The sequence below is a fragment of the Leuciscus leuciscus genome, assembly GCF_965113295.1.
Source record: "Leuciscus leuciscus genome assembly, chromosome: 8".
NCBI lineage: Eukaryota > Metazoa > Chordata > Actinopteri > Cypriniformes > Leuciscidae > Leuciscus > Leuciscus leuciscus.
In genome coordinates, this window is record NC_138732.1 from 12,732,480 (window position 1) to 12,750,632 (window position 18,153).

Below are 18,153 nucleotides of genomic sequence, written 5' to 3' on the forward strand. Positions count from 1 at the left end.
GGAAAATCCAAAACAAACATTTATTTGAAACAGAAATCTTTTTAAACATTATGCATGTAATGTCCTTTTGATCAATTCACTGCATCCTTTCTGAACAAAAAAGTATTAATTCCTTTCATAAAAATAAACATCTTACCCAAACTGGTGCACAATAGTGCATATTCATAAAAAAGGACAACTATTCAGTGATTTAATAAATTAACTGCAATTTATTAACCAATTTTCTTCACCAATTTTCTTCAGTAGCTCCAAACAGCTCAAAGATCAAACCAAATAGCACAGTCAAATAAACATATTTAAAATATATATAGTTTATAGCCTTTTCCCAAAGCAAATGTCAACTTTCTAACCTTGAAGGTGTTCATCCAACCTGCATTAGATATAGAAATGTTTCTGACTGTTCCCTAAAGGGAGCTGAGAGAGTTTCAAAGCTCTGATCACATTACAATGTTTAAAAACCTTATTCCGGTTAGACTTCAGCACAAGAGAGCACATAACTACCACAAAATGTATTGTTTGCATGTGTAATGAGGGTATTTCAATGGGCTGAATGCTTCTTTTTCAGATATTTTCACAGTCAAGAATTATTTAGAATGGAAAAAAATATATATATATAGCCCATAGTGTTCACAAACTAGGTGACAAATCAACAACGCACACCCAGAATGTATTTTAGTGACTTTAGAAACATGGATTGGTCTTTGCGGATCTTCTACAATGGATTTCTTCATTCATTCACACAGAATTACAGCGTAAACACTGTCCCAAAAGCAGCATAAGGACATTAGTGCTGTTAGCATAGGAAGGATGTGAAGATCAGAGCAGTCTTCATCAGAGATGCCTGAGGTGGGCGATAGATCCCAATCTGATTCTATAGTTCTGTCATTACTGATAAATATGGATATAATATATCAATATAGTTTAGAATACACATTTTGTTTTTAAATCTGTTATTAGTACAATTTAAATCTTTTTTTTTAAATAAGTGGAAATTACAAAAGAACCTAACGTTTTTTAAACCGTTTAAACTGATTTTTTCCCCCAGTAGATTACAATTACTGTTTATCCTTTTTGTAACTTACTCACAAACATTCAACAAATTAGCTCTTTCCATTCAATGATAATGGCATTGCTTGAACATGCCATCATCTCTGGGAATCCAGAAAGCAATAGAGTAACAGAACAGCAGAATAGACAATTTATCCTTTATGTGAACTATTTCTAGAGATATCCTTTTCACCAATAGTTTGGTGTTATGCGAGAACTCTAGTGAAATAGGAGTGTTTATGCTGCTTTGCTTGCAAAGTGTAAAATGAAATAAGACAGTGGTCCTTCTGGTGGTACGAACTACCATCTAGACCTGTTTACAATGACTGTTAAACAATCTTTATTGGCCATGTCTCCATCCAGTTGGAGTTCTCTTTGTATTGGCTAAGGGGTTGCTATTTTAACAAGCTACTGAAACCATGTACAGGTTAGTGCTTTGGTGATTTGGGATCGGTGTAACATAAGACCTCAGCTGCTTTTTGGAGAGAACGGGACGGGAGGTTGCTTGAGATTAGAATAGTTCTCCTTCCACTTCATCCTGATCCCCATATCATGACATTATAAAATCTCCAGATCCACATGCCGCACCTCAGGATTACGTTGCTGTTGAAGATACAGAGCAGGAGTCGGTCGAGGAAAAATAAAGACAAAAAAGTAATAACTTGCTCTAAAAGACATTCGATCCATCACATACACTACTGTCCAAAACTTTGGGGTCAGTAATTTTTTGTGTGTGAAAGAAATGAATACTTTTGTTCAGCAAGGATCCATTCAATTGATCAAAAGTGACAGTAAAGACATTTACATTGTTACAAAAATGCTCCATTTCAAATAAATGTTGTTCTTTTGAACTTTTCTATTCATCAAAGAATCCTGAAAAAAATATGAAGAGTTCAGATGCAAAAGCCTCTAAGTGCCATTTGAAATTTTCTTCTAGAATGATCATTTTTATAAAGCTTGTATATTTAAGTAATTTGCATTGCCATTTAAGTGAAATTATTGAACTTAAATATACGAGCTTGATAAAAATGATCATTCTAGAAAATTTCAGATGGCACTTAGAGCTTTTGCATGTGAACTCTTCATATATATCATGGTTTCCACAAAAATATTAAGCTGTTTTCAGTGTTGATAACAATAAAGATATTATAATGATTTCTAAAGGATCATGTGACACTGAAGACTGAAGTAATGATGCTGAAAATTCAAATTAAAGAATAATTAAAACAGTAATTTTAAATTGTAATAATATTTCCAAATATTACTGTTTTTACTTTTGAATGATAGTATATGGTTTAGAAATACATCTCCTTTTTGTTAATTCTAACAATATCAGAAAAAATTATAAATGCATTCAAAAGCAAAAAGAAAGATCACAAATTTAGCAATTGTAGTGACGCTTTCTGTGAAACATCAAATCAGATTTTTCTATTCCAAAATTAAATTACTGGAGAGTGAAACTTTGATTTATTTGAACAGCCGTGGCTAATGTTTATGTGTTGCTGGAACTATGGTGCACCATGACTGTGGCGTCTGCTGAATTTACTCTACAGCATGCATGTCTGATTAGAGTCATGGTGGTCACTATTACTGAAAGAGAGTCAGGATGGAGATACAGAGAGATTTTGAACAATAGTCTCATCAGATACCTTAAGTTCTTTCTCCAGACGGTCCACCTCTGCTCCTAAGGTGTCAATAATGTTCTCCCCGTGCTTCAGCATAAAGTTCTCCAGCTCCTCTGGTGTCTTCACCAGCTGAATTTCCTGCAGGCCAAACACACACATTTATAAGCACACATGACTGTACAACAGATGTGCAGAGGTCACAAAAATAGATTCTTAAGCAAAAAACTACCATCAATTGTTAAAACTGTAGCTTCTACGCAACCATAGATAGACCTCAAACAAACACTAGAGTCATGTCAGATGATCTGCATCAGATCAGAAGCCTTGTCTCTCAGCACGTACGTTCAGGATCTGTTCAATGTCTTGCTTCTCCAGGTATGAGCGTGTCACCACCCGCCCATCAAAGTCCACCTCCGCCTTGAAGCGCACTTTGCTCAGCCCCATATCTGTGGCTTTGACATCATGAATTGCCCTGGAGACAAAATGACCTGCAGTGAGGACATCAAATCTAATCTCATCAAAGCAAGAACGTACACTGATGTAAATCTGCCCAAGCAAGCTTATATTTGAGAATGTCATGCTTGTCTGAATTTGAAAAGCATTTGAAGCAGGTTGCTTCTGCATTAAAGTCCTTTTTTAATGGAATAATGCAGTGTTCATCATAAATGATTTATTTGTGCACATCATTATTTTTTTTTATTCATTTTGTAATCTTTAATCAAAATAACTTCTCCCACATGCAGCGACATCTCTTTTCTTCTGACGACGTGTTTTTACTGACACAAAAGCAGGACAACCAGTCACTCACATGAGATGACTTCAATAGAAAACCACAACCGTCCAATCAATTCCCGATGGACAAAATCAAGTCCCGGCCTACTTTTTTCTTGTTCGAAAAGCCGTTTCATGCCAATAAACGTCACAATAGTGAACAAAAGACTATTGCAGATTCCATTTCATGCCGAATTGAAAGTACTGTTATGATCTGTAAGATGGCAGCTTGTTTGCTGATTAAGCTCTTCTCCTGCAGACTGCAGGTACACAGAGGACACGTGCAGTGGACAGAGGACTGACCTGACAACAGGGTCGTTTTCCAATAACTCTGTGAGCTTCTGCACATGCTCAGCCTTGATGGAGCGGCCCAGCAGAGCCTCTGTGTTAGTGTAAATGAGGAATGCAGACACTGTTCCTAACAGGGTGCCCACACCCAGAGAACCAAGACTGTCATAGTAGGGGCTACCTATGTAGAGGGAGAAAGAGAGAGAGGATCAATGCAGAAGAAATGCAGGTAATAATGAAACAGTGGCAAATATGGACATGAGCTGCATTACAAGTCATGTCCTACCCGCCAGAAAATAGAATGTGAGACTAGTATTAGTAAAACCCAAAGGTGCTGATGACATACTGTCAAAGTAATATAGCATCTACTATGAATAAGATATATTACCCACAGACCATTGCATTATGGAAAAGTTGGAATTTGTTCAGACATTTTTAAACTGTGTATAAGCTGCAATGGCAACAGCAGATTTTTACAGTTATGAACTATAATGAATCTTGAGGTATCCATTTGGCTAGATGCTAACATTGACACATTAACTGTCATCCTATCGTATGACTTTCTCAAAATTATGAATCATCAACAGCAAAGCAAATTCTTTTTTTCATTTCAAATAAATGCTGTTCTTTTGAACTTTCTATTCATCAAATAATTCTGGGGGGGAAAGTATCATGGTTTCCACCAAAAAAAAAAATCAGTACACTGGTTTAATTTTCAAATGTTTTTTGATCATCTTGGCTGTAAAAAAATTCAGCTTTGCATCACAGGAATAAATTATATTTATGATATTTCTTAATTTCACAGCATTTACTGTATTTTTGATCAAATAAATATTGATTCGGCATTCATAAGACTTATATTATAAAAATTATATTATCTATATATATATATATATATATATATATATATATATATATATATATATATATATATATATATATTTATATATATATATGTATATATGTATATAAAAAAGTAAAAGATCTCAAACCTTTGAACTATAGTAAATATGAAATTGGATGCAATAGTCTTAAACAGCACAATAGAGACCTCTAGTGGTAGAAACAAAAGTGCTATTTTTCTTTTTAAGCTCTGCTATGTAAAATAACACTTCTGTTAGTTTCATGGTTGATTAAACTTCAATAACATACTGTAGTAAAGCACCAGATAATAAAATGAACTGAAACTGCCATCAGGGCTGTTCTCAAGCATGAAAGGAGGTTTACTGAATAGAGTATTTTCCAGATCTTTACACACATTTCCCACAAAGCCATGAAACCACAGGGCAAGAGGAACTAGCTTCTGGGCAGCCGTAGATGTTGACTTTGTGAGAGCACAGTAGTGCGTTTAGAGAGGTGGATTTACAAAGCTTAAAAAGAACATCAACTGCTCTTACAAGGTTATAAAGGTCAATCCCATACGCTTATTAAACTTGACCCTGTGGTTGAGACCATAGAAAAAGGAAAGAATGACAGTTGTTAGCGTGAAACAGGGGGGTCTGGTACGATGACGCTTACTTTCCTGAATTCAAAAGTCACGTATTATTCTTGAGTTTATTTTTACCTGTAAGAGACGTGAGTCCCATACATCCAGATGCCAGCATCACTCCGAGCACAGCGGCAGCGTCCTCCAACAGGACCACGTTAGTGCTGGGGTCTCGACTTTGCATCACTGTTGTCCACAAACAAACAAAAACTATCAAAACTGTGTCAAAGCTATAATAGTCAATTAATATCCAAGGCTAACGGAAGAGTTAACTAAAGGTACATACCGTACTCATAAAAGGACAAGCTTTGTTTACGTGCGCTCTTCTTGATCTCATTAATGGCCACTAATAGTGTAGCTTTATGGGAAAAACAGCAGGTAGATGATATTAGTGACAGTCAAACCTTTGTGAATGCTAATGAAAATATGCAAGAAGAAACCACATCTCACCTCCTTCAGACACCAGAGATCCTGCTAAAATAAAGTATGCCTACAAAAGAAAAAAAATCTTTGACAAACAGCTATATACCCTACTGTTCAAGAGTTTGAGGTCAATAAGATTTTTAAAATTTCATTTCAATTCAGCAAGGACATTAAATTGATCAAAAGTAACAGTAAATGCATTTATAATGTTACAAAATATTTCTTCTTTTTTTTTGCCATTCATCAAAGAAACCTAAAATTAATGTTTCAGGGTTTCCACAAAAATAATAGAGAGAGTATATTAAAAATAGATACAAAGATATTAAAAAATAATAATAAAAAAGTAAAAATATATTGCTGATTTTACTGTTTTTGATAAAATAAATGCACATCTACAAGTTCTAAGCGAACGCTACAAACCCAGAGCAGTGATTCTATTGGCTGAGGGTGCAGGAGTCCCATAATGCCGTGATACCAGGACAAGCCAGCACCCATCATGAAGATGCCCACTCCGCTGATGAGAGAGGCGATGTACCGCATGTTGGAGAAGCCGTACCTTTATTAAGAAAGGACAGTAGGCTTAGACATGAACAGTGGATATGGAGGTCAATATGGAGGGATCAGACTGCATAAGTTGTACATACGGATGGATGGCATCTGGGTTCCGGACAGATTGACTGATGCCTATTGCAAGAAGAGCCTGTGAGAGATTTAAGAGTTTAAGACATTAATTAAAAGAAGGAACATGTATACATGTCTCTAATTTATTTTTAAATCATACATAATCCTTTGTAGCAGTGTCACAGAGGTCAAAGGTGATAAGACACACATGAATTCCACCTCACCTGATTGCAGGTATCAGCCAGTGAGTGGATGGCTTCTGAAAACATACTGGCAGATCCTGTATAAACCCATGCCAACAGCTTGAAGAAAAAATTCAGCCCATTTCTGCAGATTACAACAGTGAAATTAGACATTTAGATCTCCACTTGATGCATGCATTGAAAAGTTTATTCATGCATTAAACTGATCAAAAGTGACAGACTTTTACATTGTCACAAAAAAGTTCCAATTCAAATAAACACTGATCTTTTAAATTTTCTATTCATCAAAGAATTGTGGAAAAAAATTGATCAGTTTCCACAATAATATTAAGCAGCACAACTGTATTCAACATCGATAATAATAAATGATTCTTGAGCAGCAAATGATTATAATGATTATAATGATTTCTGAAGCACCATGTGACACTGAAGTGACAATTCTGTTATATCATCACAGGAATAAATTACAACTTAAAATATTAAAAGTCAAAAACAGTTCTTCACAATATTAAAACAATTTCTGTATTTTTGATAATAAATAAATGATTACCACTGTCACATGACCTTTCCTTTTAGTGACACTTTTTAATAATTTGGGGGAATTGAGGATACTAATTGCTAATTGTAGATCATAAATCATAAAAACATTAAACAATATTTTGAACCGTAGTGTACACACAAATTAATTGCATTACAAAGTTCACAGAAAACATTAAAATGGCTTAATGTAACTGATTCCACAAGCAACTTCTTGTATAATGAACTAGGACACAGATCTGGTTGTTTGAAAGACAAAACAGAGTGTGTTAAACCTCATGTGAGAGCACATGCTCTATAACTCAATATTCTTAATCTAATAGATATTGAGCATTGGATTGGCTTCTCCTTTATGCATAGAACTCATTCATTTTCTGTTTCTAGACTGAATGGCCCTGATATTAATGGCAGTGTAACACAAACTCAAGCTTACATGCATATAGCCACCATCACCACTTTTCCCGGCCCTTCTAGAAATGTTGCTCTCTTCCTAGACCGAGGCTATAAGGAGACACACACAATATCAAAAACATAGTTAGCTGAAAGCACAATGTACACACATCATATTCACTGCTTTGAGATTAAATAGGAGCAGCATGTCCATACATGACAAATATGAAAAAGCACCAAGAAAGGGACAGAAGATTACGAATATCACGAATCATGAGGATTGATTACACCCAGGAAATGGTAACAAAACACAAAAATTATAGTGACAGGTTTGACCTTGTTCTTACCTTTGTGTTTCCCCAGAAGTCTTTGTATTCCTTCAACAGCTGCTGATTTCTAAATGTGCCTTGAATGAGAAAGATAAATACAAATGGTTATTAAGTCAGCAGACGACATGAAAACAGCAGAATGCAAATCATGTAGTGAGAGATGAGAGAATGACATACTTTCTTGGTACTCCTTTTCCACTTCTTTCCTGAGATTCCTCTCTCGAGTGAGTGCCTCTTGACTTCCCCATACATCCAGCGCTCTAAATAAGAAAACCAAAAATATGCGTATTGATCTCTCTACGTATGATTTTTAGACACTTGCACCTGATGCCCAATAGAATATAAATGACCGGTAAAAATGTTTGGGGTCAGTACGACTTTTTACTGTTTTTACAGAAGTCTCTTATGCTCATCAAGGCTGCGATTATTTGATCAAAATACAGTAAAAACAGTAATATTGTGAAATCTTATTACAATTTTAAATAAATGTTTTCTATTTTATTATATATTAAAATGTAATTTATTCCTGTTATGGCAAAACTGAATTTTCAGCATCATTACTCCAGTCTTCAGTGTCACATGATCCTTCAGAAATCATTCTAATATGCTAATTCGGTGCTCAAGAAACATTTCTTATTAGCATCAACGTTGAAAAACAGTTGTGTTGCTGAATATTTTTGTGAAAAAACGTGAAATTTATTTTTTCAAAAGTTCAAAAGAACAGCATTTATTTGAAATAGAATACCATAGTCTTTGCGGAATAAAAGCATTAATTACTTCAAAAAAATCTTACTGACCCCAAACTTTTGAATGGTAGTGTAAGATAGTTGTACAAACTTTGCCTCCACATCTGATCGCAGGAAGACGGTGAAGGCTTCTGTGTCATCATGGGGACTACGTCGTCGGATTTTCCTAAGCTGCTCAAGGTCACTTTGAACACACACACACACACACACACACACACACACACACACACACACACACACACACACACACACACACACACACACACACACACACACACACACACACACACACACACACACACACACACACACACACACACACACACACACACACAAGCATAGAATCACATGTAAACATGGTGGAAGGGGGCAAACTGCAAACTACAAAAGTTGCATGATAAAGGTACCTGGGTTTGAGGCAGAACTCGTTCATAGCTCTAACCGCGGTGATGAAATTATTCTGGGTGTATTTGATGCCATATTCCCTTTTTTTCAGGACAGCCCGTACTGAAAACACAAGAAACATACAGTGATAGTTAAAATAAATAGAATAATGATATACATTCTGATCGGATTTTCTGTGAATAAAACAAGACTGAACTACCTTTCACTTGAATGCTCTCCGCTTTCGTCAGACCTTGAGGTTTGGAATCTCAAATGCAAAAAAGAAAAACAAATGAATAAAAACAGTTATGATAAATCATAATTACCACATATATATTATATTCCCCTACCAGAGCTAACTTCAGCACCTAAAAAAACAACAACTCACAGAAACATACATACATACATATATATATGTATATACATATATATATATATATATATATATGTGTGTGTGTGTGTGTGTGTGTGTGTGAATTAAAAAAACATAATGAACACTTATTTTACAAAATGTACTCAAAGTGCACTAAAACCTAAGAAAACAAATGTTTTATAGAAATGTTCTAGAAGTATAAATTAGCTAATTTTAGACACCATTCAAATGCCTATGAACAAATATTAGACAATGTGGAATCATTATGAGTTAATTACCAGCTATTTTTGCAGAGGGCTGTGCAGCTTGTGCTTTCTCAGTGGGTTTTGGCTCTACAGGGCCTGCTGGAGATCCGTCTTTACCACTGCTTGATGTGGAACAGTTCTGGACCTGTGTCCATGTTAAGGAAGTGACTCTGGAATCGGGGAAGCTAAACCAGAGTTTGTGCACCCCTCCTCCACTTTGCCAACCTATTGAGAATCACATTTGTGTAATCAGAATAATATCTGACTCTAGTCTAGGATAATTGCATCTAATTGAAACCAATGTTGAATGAGAAAACATGAAACACAGAATGAAAAAAATACATTCAAGTCACAACACCTTACTTACCAAAACATGGCTTAGCTATTTTGAAGGATCTCTGAGACAGAGGGGCTCGTTGTTGCAGGTAGACCCGGCAGAGGACTTTCCATGGTCTATGGGCCAGGCAGGGGAACATCCTCTCTGTGGCAAGTCCAGAAGACACACACTGAATCCTGCTGGACATTTACATTATTTTATGTTAGTAAATTGTGCACTGGTCTAAAAACATCAGATTAAGCCAATTAGAGCAACATGATCATGTGTACAACCACATGACATTTGTCAGATCTCTATGCACAAAATGCAACACATTACACTGGATATTAAAATAACTTTTTGAAATAAATGTTGTCCACAATCATACTGACAGCTATCTATCTATCTATCTATCTATCTATCTATCTATCTATCTATCTATCTATCTATCTATCTATCTATAAACACTAAATCAGCTAAATGTGACAGAGGGATCTAAGTGAACCGCTCTGAACAGTTACATAAATAACGTTACCTTTTCAATTCAGTAAAAGTCAAAGTTAGGACGATATTTAAACCCAATTCCGACAGTATAAACACTTAGGCTAACGTTACATGCTCTATTAAAAGAGCATAAGCTTAGAATTAACCCCTAAAGATATCAGTACCCGGCTAGATATCCCGTCCCTGAGTCAAGCAGCAGATGTCTAAACGTGCGACTACTTTAATTTCTATCAGATTAAGTGAAGACTGCCGCTCAGTAAACAACACACACTGCTAACTGAACCTGACTGCAGCCGGTGTCTTTCAGTTAGCCTAGCCTGACAGCTACAGCTTAGCAAGATGCTACAGTTGTATTTACATACATATTACACACAGAAGCGGAAATAAATAACACTCCGTAAGGCATGCTTTACCTTTATGAAGCTCAGTCCATTATTTATTTGAAGTGTTCGGTTAACTCAACACAGTCCATAACGAAAAGCAACAGCACAACACTGAAAGCAGTGAAGACGGAGACCTCGCGAGATCCTGAGTGATTGAATGAGAGAGCGTTATTTCCACTGTGTCTGCAGTCTAGCAGAGCGGTCTACTAGTGGAGGAGCTCCTCACTGGAGCACGGCTGTCAAGAAATTCAAAACTATATGTCTTTATGGTTACAAATTGGTCACGTTCTATTAAAATATTAAGCAGCTCAACTGTTTCCAACATTAATAATTACTGAGTATCATATTAGAATGATTTCTGAATGATCGTTTGACACTGAAGACTGGAGTAATGGCTGATGAAAATTCAACTTTGCATCACAAAAAATTTATTATATTTTAAAGTATATTAAAATAGAAGAACATTATTTTAAAAATATTTTTTTTCTGTATTTTTTATCAAATGAATGCAGATTTGATGAGCTTATAAGACTTCTTTTAAAAACTTTAAAAATAGTTGTTTTCAAACTTTTGACCGGTATTTATATACAGTATATACATAGTTTGGGATCGGTAGAATTTTTATTTTTAATGTTTTTAAAAGAAGTCTCTTATGCTCACGTGAAAATTAAGTTGACTTGACAATTCCACATAAATATTTTTTTTCAATTAAGCATGGTCACATTTATTTACTTACTAATTTTAAGGTAACAGGTTTTCAACTGATCACTTTTTTCAGGGTATTTAAGTATCTATCTATCTATCTATCTATCTATCTATCTATCTATCTATCTATCTATCTATCTATCTATCTATCTATCTATCTATCTATCTATCTATCTATCTATCTATCTATCTATCTATCCTAGATATACAGTAGCCTGAAAATTCAGACCTAAATCTGAAAGATTAATGGTCTGGGATCGACTAATGAAAATCGGCCAGCTCGAGGGCTCAGCTCAAGCATGCATTTGAAAATCTCACTGCACGCAATTGGATAACACTACGACCAATCACAACAAGCCCCATACGCTTAGCTACCAGCGGAGCTAACTGGTAGATTAGACTCTTGCCGTATTCGGTCGGCAAAACAGCAAAAACGCCCTTCTTGCAAAGGAATGATTCGAACGCCGTCTTCTTATTATCTCTTTTTTATCTCTTTTAGATAAAAAGCCAAGTCTAACTTGTTCATGTAGTGGCCAAAGCCGTTTCAAACTGATGTTCATCCATAGCCATCTTGCAATGTTTACTAATGACTTCGATGTCACAGCGCTGTCGTCATCTGTTTAGCTCGCCTCTGGCCCGCCTATATCAGATAACCCGATGTAATTGGTGCAGCTTGGATACAAGGGCATATTTAATGAGCATCATTACTCGACGCCAGAGTAAACTCGCTGAGCAAATTCAACTTGTGCTCTCGTGGGAACTCTGGATTTCCAGGGTAGATATAAAGTACATTTAACATAAATTTAACAAGCATTTAGGATATATTTTTTAAAAACAGTTGACATTTAATGTAGCCTACAAAATAACAAATAAAATACAATTAAATTACAAATGACAACAAAGACTTCTATCTTAAACATACATAGTAGTAGGATATACAAAGATTAAACATTTAATTCTTTCAATTATGTTTTGAAGATGTGAACAAAGCAACAACAGTTGTTGATCTCAATAGTTTTTTCTCAGTCCCATTCAGCAAAGTTTTCAAGCTCTTGAAGCCACTGCTTCTCCACCTTTACAAAGGGAGATAACAAAACCATTAGGATATGCACAGTATACACATCTTTTGTGATTGAGTTCTTGGCTACATATCAGATTGAAGAAGCAGCATGAAGTATTTACAATAATTATCCACCTGTTCATTATTTAGTTTAGCCAGGCTCAGCGCTGAGGGTATGTCTGCCATCATTCCAGTTAGCTGACTTTGCGGATGCTGTATAGGGGACAGGGGAATTCTCTGGATGTTTGCTGCCTCAAAGACACTGTTCACGAAGGCGTCTGAATTCTCAGAGAACGGCTCTGAGCATTGCCTCTTGTTAGAGATAAAGCTGAAGGACTCATGGTCACAGTGAACCCTCTTAGAAGGCAGTTCTGGTGGATTTTCAAATGCTGAAAAAAAGGATGAATCAACAACATCTTTCAAAAAATCATCTCAACCAACTCTATTAATGATTTCTGTGGTGCTTTAAAATCAGTAGCTCCCCAAAGACAGGACATGAAAACAACTACGATTAAAAGTTCCCTTGTATCATAAGAGTTCTAGGAAGAATGATTGTATAAAGACATTCATTAAAACGTACCTTCCTCCCAGCTGTCAAGACTACTTTGTTCAGGGCTAACAGCCTCCACCACCTTCTGAGGAGTTTAAAAATCACAAACATTCATAAAGAAGGCAAAGTCAAGAATGCAGAAATTAAACAGTTTAAAACAAGGTTTGCAAAAGCACCATTTCATTGTTACACATGCGCTTTTGAGCAAAGCGCCCCTCCACAATGCTTTGAAGCGACTGTTGTAGCGATACACGGAGCTCGCAGGAGCTCTTGACCTAAAACAAACCCAGTTTGAAACAATTTTCACAAGCAATAAATCACTGTTCTTAAGAATAAGAAGTGAAATGACACATAAAATTGGGTGTTTTGGGAACCAGTATAAATTATAGCCATATATTATACCCTCATGCTATCAAAACAAGCTCTTCGAAACTCTCCACTGCTGCTGCTGGCAATTATACTGTTCACTGAGCTCAAGACAATGGATTTGGCAGAATCCAACCTCTGCCTGGCCTGAAGTAAACACAGAAAATATGTATGGTTCAGTCGTGTTTAAACAATGACTAAAGACTTAAGTTTCACAATTTTTCCATGTACAAGACTGTTCAAAAGTTTGGGGTCGTTAAGTTTTTTTTATGTTTTTGAAAGTCTCTTATACTCACCAAGGCAATTGAAAAAGGTATTTGAAAAAAAAAAAAATGTATGTAATGTAATATTGTGAAAAATTATTACAATTTAAAATAACTTTTTTGTTTTAATATATTTTAAAATGTAATTTATTCCTGTGATGGCAAAGCTGAATGGTCAGGAGCCATTACAAAAGTCTTCGGTCACATGATCCTTCGAAAAATATTCTAATATACTGTTTTGGTGCAACAAACATTTCTTATTATTATCATCAATGTTGAAAACAGTTTTGCTGCTTATTATTTTTTGAGGAAACAGTGATACATTTTTCAAGATTCTTTGATGAACATTATAAACGTCTTTAATGTCACTTTTGAACAATTTAATGTGTCCTTGCTGAATAAAAGTATAGTATTTCTTTCAAAAAATTTATATTCATATTACCGATCTAAACTTTTGAACTGTAGTGTACGTAAACATCATGCAGACAAATCTTACAGTGTGTCTCTGCCGGAATCTTTTCAGCGTTTTTTTCATGATAGACTGTAGAGTCGCCCTCACTTGATCTCCATTGTACCAAAGAACTGCATCCAAGTCTCTCTCAAAAACCTCCTCACTGCCTAACACATATAAAAGCAGAACTTCAGCAGAAAATATTAAAACCTTAAGATGTCTGCGTGACAGGGCAGGCAAATGGTACTCACTTATAAAGTCAGTGATCTGGGAGCGGAAGGGGTCAGTGTACTGAGTGAAAATGAAGACAGTCAGAGTCTGTTCTACAGCACCGCTCCATTCTGGCTCAATGTTCTGCTGTACAGCATTACTACATCTGGTTTCCTCACTGTAGTCAGTTTCAACAGAGAATTCTACATCAGAACACAGACAGCCTATAAAGGGAAAAGCCAGAATTAAATAATATATACACATGCTGGATAACCGTCTGAACAACTTTAGCCTCAAAGCCAATGGTGATTTGTAACAGTGCCCTTAGTTTATGCTTTGCAGTAAGGCTGCCATCCATAAAATTACAGCGCAGTGAGCGAATTGGCTCTCAGTTTCCCCAATTTATCCCCATTTAAACCTGTAATTTACCCTGGATGTTTTGTGCTTCCATGCAACAGACTTTAGAAAGGCCGAGATCTGCCCAGGAGAGTGAAGTAGCCAAACTCTGGAGGAAACTCATCTGTGTTTGTTGCATTAGAGGCATCCCACATGGACTGTACACTAGCATGTGTGATGAATGTCAAGGAAAATATTTTTTTTGTTCATTAATATGAATAATGCATCAGAATCACAATATTTATTTCCAAGCATATTTGTAAGGCAAGTAGCCTAAAATCATATGCATGCTCTTAAATAATAATAACGATTATGTGACCATCACGAAGGATATCCGTATGCATGAGAGCTGAGAGGGCCAGTTGGAATACTGCTCCATACAGGGTGCAAGTGTTGCCATGGTAACCATGCTCATTTCTCCACACAGTCCAGCCTCTATTATGTCAGTAGGGAGCACACAACTCAGTGTGTCTCCCAATACTGGGTGCATTTGTGGACAGGACGGAAAACACCGCACAGAGAATGGACTCCTTCATTATAAAATTACAGAGGCAAAGTGTGAAGAAAAAAATGCAAGTAAAGACATATTCAGGATGTGGCCAATCAGGTGTGTTGATTCTGCTTGACACTAAGTTGTCCTGTTTAATACAAATTTGCAGCAACTGACTGTCCGTATGCGGCAGTGTCCATAGGAATGCTGTGATCCAATACTGAAACTTTACTTCCTTTCTGTCCACTATAAAAGAACAAATAAAGATTATTGCACACATATCTTTTTTAAACATAATAATGAGAAGGTTTAATGACCTGTAGGACATCAATACAGAGATGAGTAAAAGCAACAAAAACATTAAAAAAACTTTGGGTTTTTATTATTATTATTTGGGGTCTGCAAGATTTTTTTTATTGTTTTTGAAAAAAGTCTCTTATTTAGCTTGATCACAATGAGAGTTATCAGTAATACTGTGTAAAAGTTAAAATAACCATTTCTATAATATATTTTAAAATGTAATTTATTCCTGTGATGGCAAAACTGAATTTTCAGCATCATTACTCCAGTCTTCAGTGTCACATGATCAATGTTGAATATGCTTGTGTTGCTTAATATTTTTGTGGAAACCGTAGTACTTTTTAAAGGATTTTTAAGAGAATAGAAAGTTCAAAAGAATGGCATTTAGAAACATGAAAAAAGCTGTAAGATTATAAATGGCTTTATGGTTTTAATCAATTTAATGGATCCTTGCTTAATAAAGGTAAAAAAATTATAATCTTAATATCTTACTGATCCCCAAATTTTTAACGGTAGTGAATATATTTATTCAGATAACCTGAACATTTGCTTGTGTGTTGTTGAATCTGTCCTAATCTCAAAGATGATTTCCACCTAAAACATAAAAAAACATAAAAAGATTAATAGTTTAACTTTAATCTTAAAGAATTAGTTCACTTCAGAATGAAAATTTCCTGATAATTTACTCACCCCCACGTCATCCAAGATGTTCATGTCTTTCTTTCTTCAGTCGAAAAGAAATTAAGGTATTTGAGGAAAACATTCCAGGATTTTTCTCTACATAATGGACTTTAATGGGGTACAACGGTTTGAAGGTCCAAATTGCAGTTTAATGCAGCTTCTAAGGGCTCTACACGATCCCAGCCGAGGAATAAGGCGGGTCTTATCTAGTGAAACGATCTGTCATTTTCTAATAAAAATAAATAAACATTTATATACTTTTTAACCGCAAATGGTCGTCTTGCACTAGCTCTGCGTTGAAAGGTCACGTTGAAAGGTCACGCGAAAGCATGCACTTTGTATTTTGCGGCTTTGTACTTTGAGGTACAAAGCGAACGTGCAAAGACTAAATCAAACGCCATTTACGAAATGAATAAATAAATAAAAGGTAAAACAACGATGTCGGACGATTTTGAAGTTGGAGGAGAAAATGAGAATTTTTCGAGAATCCTACCTTTTTGAAACGGAACACGCATGACCTTTCAACGTGATTACGTAATGCATGGCGCATCGCAGAGCTAGTGCAAGACGAGCATTTGTGGTTAAAAAGTATGTATATATATTTTTTTTTTTTTTTAAATGACAGATCTTTTCCCTTATTCCTTGGCTGGGATCATGTAGAGCCCTTTGAAGCTGCATTGAAACTGCATTTCGGACCTTCAAACAGTTGATAACCGTTGAAGTCCACTATATGGAGAAAAATCCTGGAATGTTTTCCTCAAAAACCTTCATTTCTTTTCGACTGAAGAAAGAAAGACATGAACATCTTGGATGGCGAGGGGGTGAGTAAATTATCAGGAAATTCTCATTCTGAAGTGTTCTAACCCTTTAATGGTGAACATTTTGGTTTATTTCAATGTAATTGTGGGAAATTATCAATCTTGTTAGATTAGTTTGAAATAGGGAGGTATCAAATGAACACCACTGGTCTCACCTGCGCATGAACAAGACTGAGTCTGTGCAGAAATCTTTGGATATTTGACTGTTCTTCCTCCACTGACTGACTAGAAGCCTTTCCAACATTTTAAAATGAAAATAAATCAAATTACCCATAATTTGTGATTACCAGTATACATGAAAAAAAAAAAAGTCAACACAGTATTACTATAGTATGAGAATTAAAGCCAAATTTATTTAGCCAAATACAAATTTATTGATAGATTATTCAGTAAGGAAGCACTTACGTGAAAAGAATAGGTGAAAAACAAAGACCCAAAATCGTCAGTAAACCTCTGAAGCTCTTCTTGATGAACACTCTCACAAGGTGGGACCTGTAAAGAAAGTCTTTCCACAGCCTCTAAAAAAGGAAAACAGAAGAACCAGCGTGAATTTGAACCTAACGTTACTCACAAGTACAATTATCAGTGTATAGGCCCAGTAACACACTCACCCTTCAAAGCAGACGTACACACTTTGCTACACCAAGCTCCAGCAGCAGATACTGTGAAAGACAACAATTGCCACGATGAATGAAACATTAATACAAATCATTAAATTCATTTATCAAGCTTGAAAAATGAAATTTGTTTAATAAGTCAGAATGGCTTTAGTTTGTTCGTTTTTTACCGGTTAAAATCGCCGGAGATTCACAGAGCGCCCTCGTGACAACCATCAGACCTCCTGTCCGTTTAACGTTACACTCACCACACTCACGATGAACTAAAGTCAATAAACACCTCAAAACCTGCAGAAAATCATGTAAATTAAACAAGCCCAACACAGCCGCAAAACAGAAACACGGCCAAACGAAACGTAACGTTACCACCTATGAGTAAAATACATTTCCAGCAAAACAAACAAAACTTTTTTAACATTAAAAATTCCCCCGTTAAATGTACCTGTCGCAATTTACAGTTCATTTTCGAACCCTATCAAACTTTCATCCGAATAAAAGTCCCTCAGAAAAGCAAGCAACCGCTTTGCGTTGTCCATCCGCTCCACTAGATGGCGCTAAAGCCTGCTGAACGAGAC

The 18,153-nt window shown here is 35.7% G+C and overlaps 2 protein-coding genes across 3 annotated transcripts; both read right to left on the minus strand.

Annotated features, from left to right (window-relative positions):
- Positions 1-6: 6 nt before the first annotated feature.
- slc30a9 (solute carrier family 30 member 9) lies at positions 7-10,838 on the minus strand. Of its 2 annotated transcripts, none has more exons than XM_082178219.1 (19): positions 10,702-10,838; positions 9,836-9,981; positions 9,502-9,693; positions 9,071-9,118; positions 8,874-8,973; positions 8,558-8,650; positions 7,898-7,980; positions 7,739-7,797; positions 7,435-7,502; positions 6,486-6,588; positions 6,285-6,340; positions 6,061-6,196; positions 5,668-5,707; positions 5,504-5,575; positions 5,296-5,403; positions 3,747-3,912; positions 3,015-3,144; positions 2,697-2,810; positions 7-1,650 (listed from the first exon to the last, which is right to left on the minus strand). In XM_082178219.1, the coding sequence occupies exons 2-19, from the start codon at positions 9,942-9,944 to the stop codon at positions 1,606-1,608; spliced, it is 1,722 nt and encodes a 573-aa protein (XP_082034345.1). In that variant the 5' UTR covers positions 9,945-9,981; positions 10,702-10,838; the 3' UTR covers positions 7-1,605. The 2 variants fall into 2 exon arrangements, with proteins under 2 accessions (XP_082034345.1, XP_082034344.1); XM_082178218.1 differs by having other exon boundaries at positions 9,836-9,984.
- A 1,502-nt stretch (positions 10,839-12,340) lies between these two features.
- Positions 12,341-18,143, minus strand: top6bl (TOP6B like initiator of meiotic double strand breaks). Its single transcript, XM_082176794.1, is given in 17 exon segments — positions 12,341-12,449; positions 12,572-12,825; positions 13,017-13,071; positions 13,163-13,261; positions 13,389-13,499; positions 14,112-14,233; positions 14,318-14,500; positions 14,706-14,837; positions 14,998-15,004; positions 15,007-15,202; positions 15,340-15,408; positions 16,001-16,056; positions 17,117-17,194; positions 17,367-17,479; positions 17,573-17,623; positions 17,749-17,866; positions 18,021-18,143. Coding segments are annotated over 17 exon segments (1,716 nt in total). The 5' UTR covers positions 18,042-18,143; the 3' UTR covers positions 12,341-12,398.
- Between the last annotated feature and the right edge of the window lie 10 nt (positions 18,144-18,153).

Coding starts and splice junctions, on each gene's coding strand:
- slc30a9 (XM_082178219.1), bottom strand. CDS start 9,944: ATGTTCCCCTGCCTGGCCCATAGACCATGGAAAGTCCTCTGCCGGGTC. Junction 6,341..6,485: donor TGGCTGATACCTGCAATCAG/GTGAGGTGGAAT, acceptor AATCTCTCACAG/GCTCTTCTTGCAATAGGCAT. Junction 3,145..3,746: donor GAAAACGACCCTGTTGTCAG/GTCAGTCCTCTG, acceptor TTTTGTCTCCAG/GGCAATTCATGATGTCAAAG.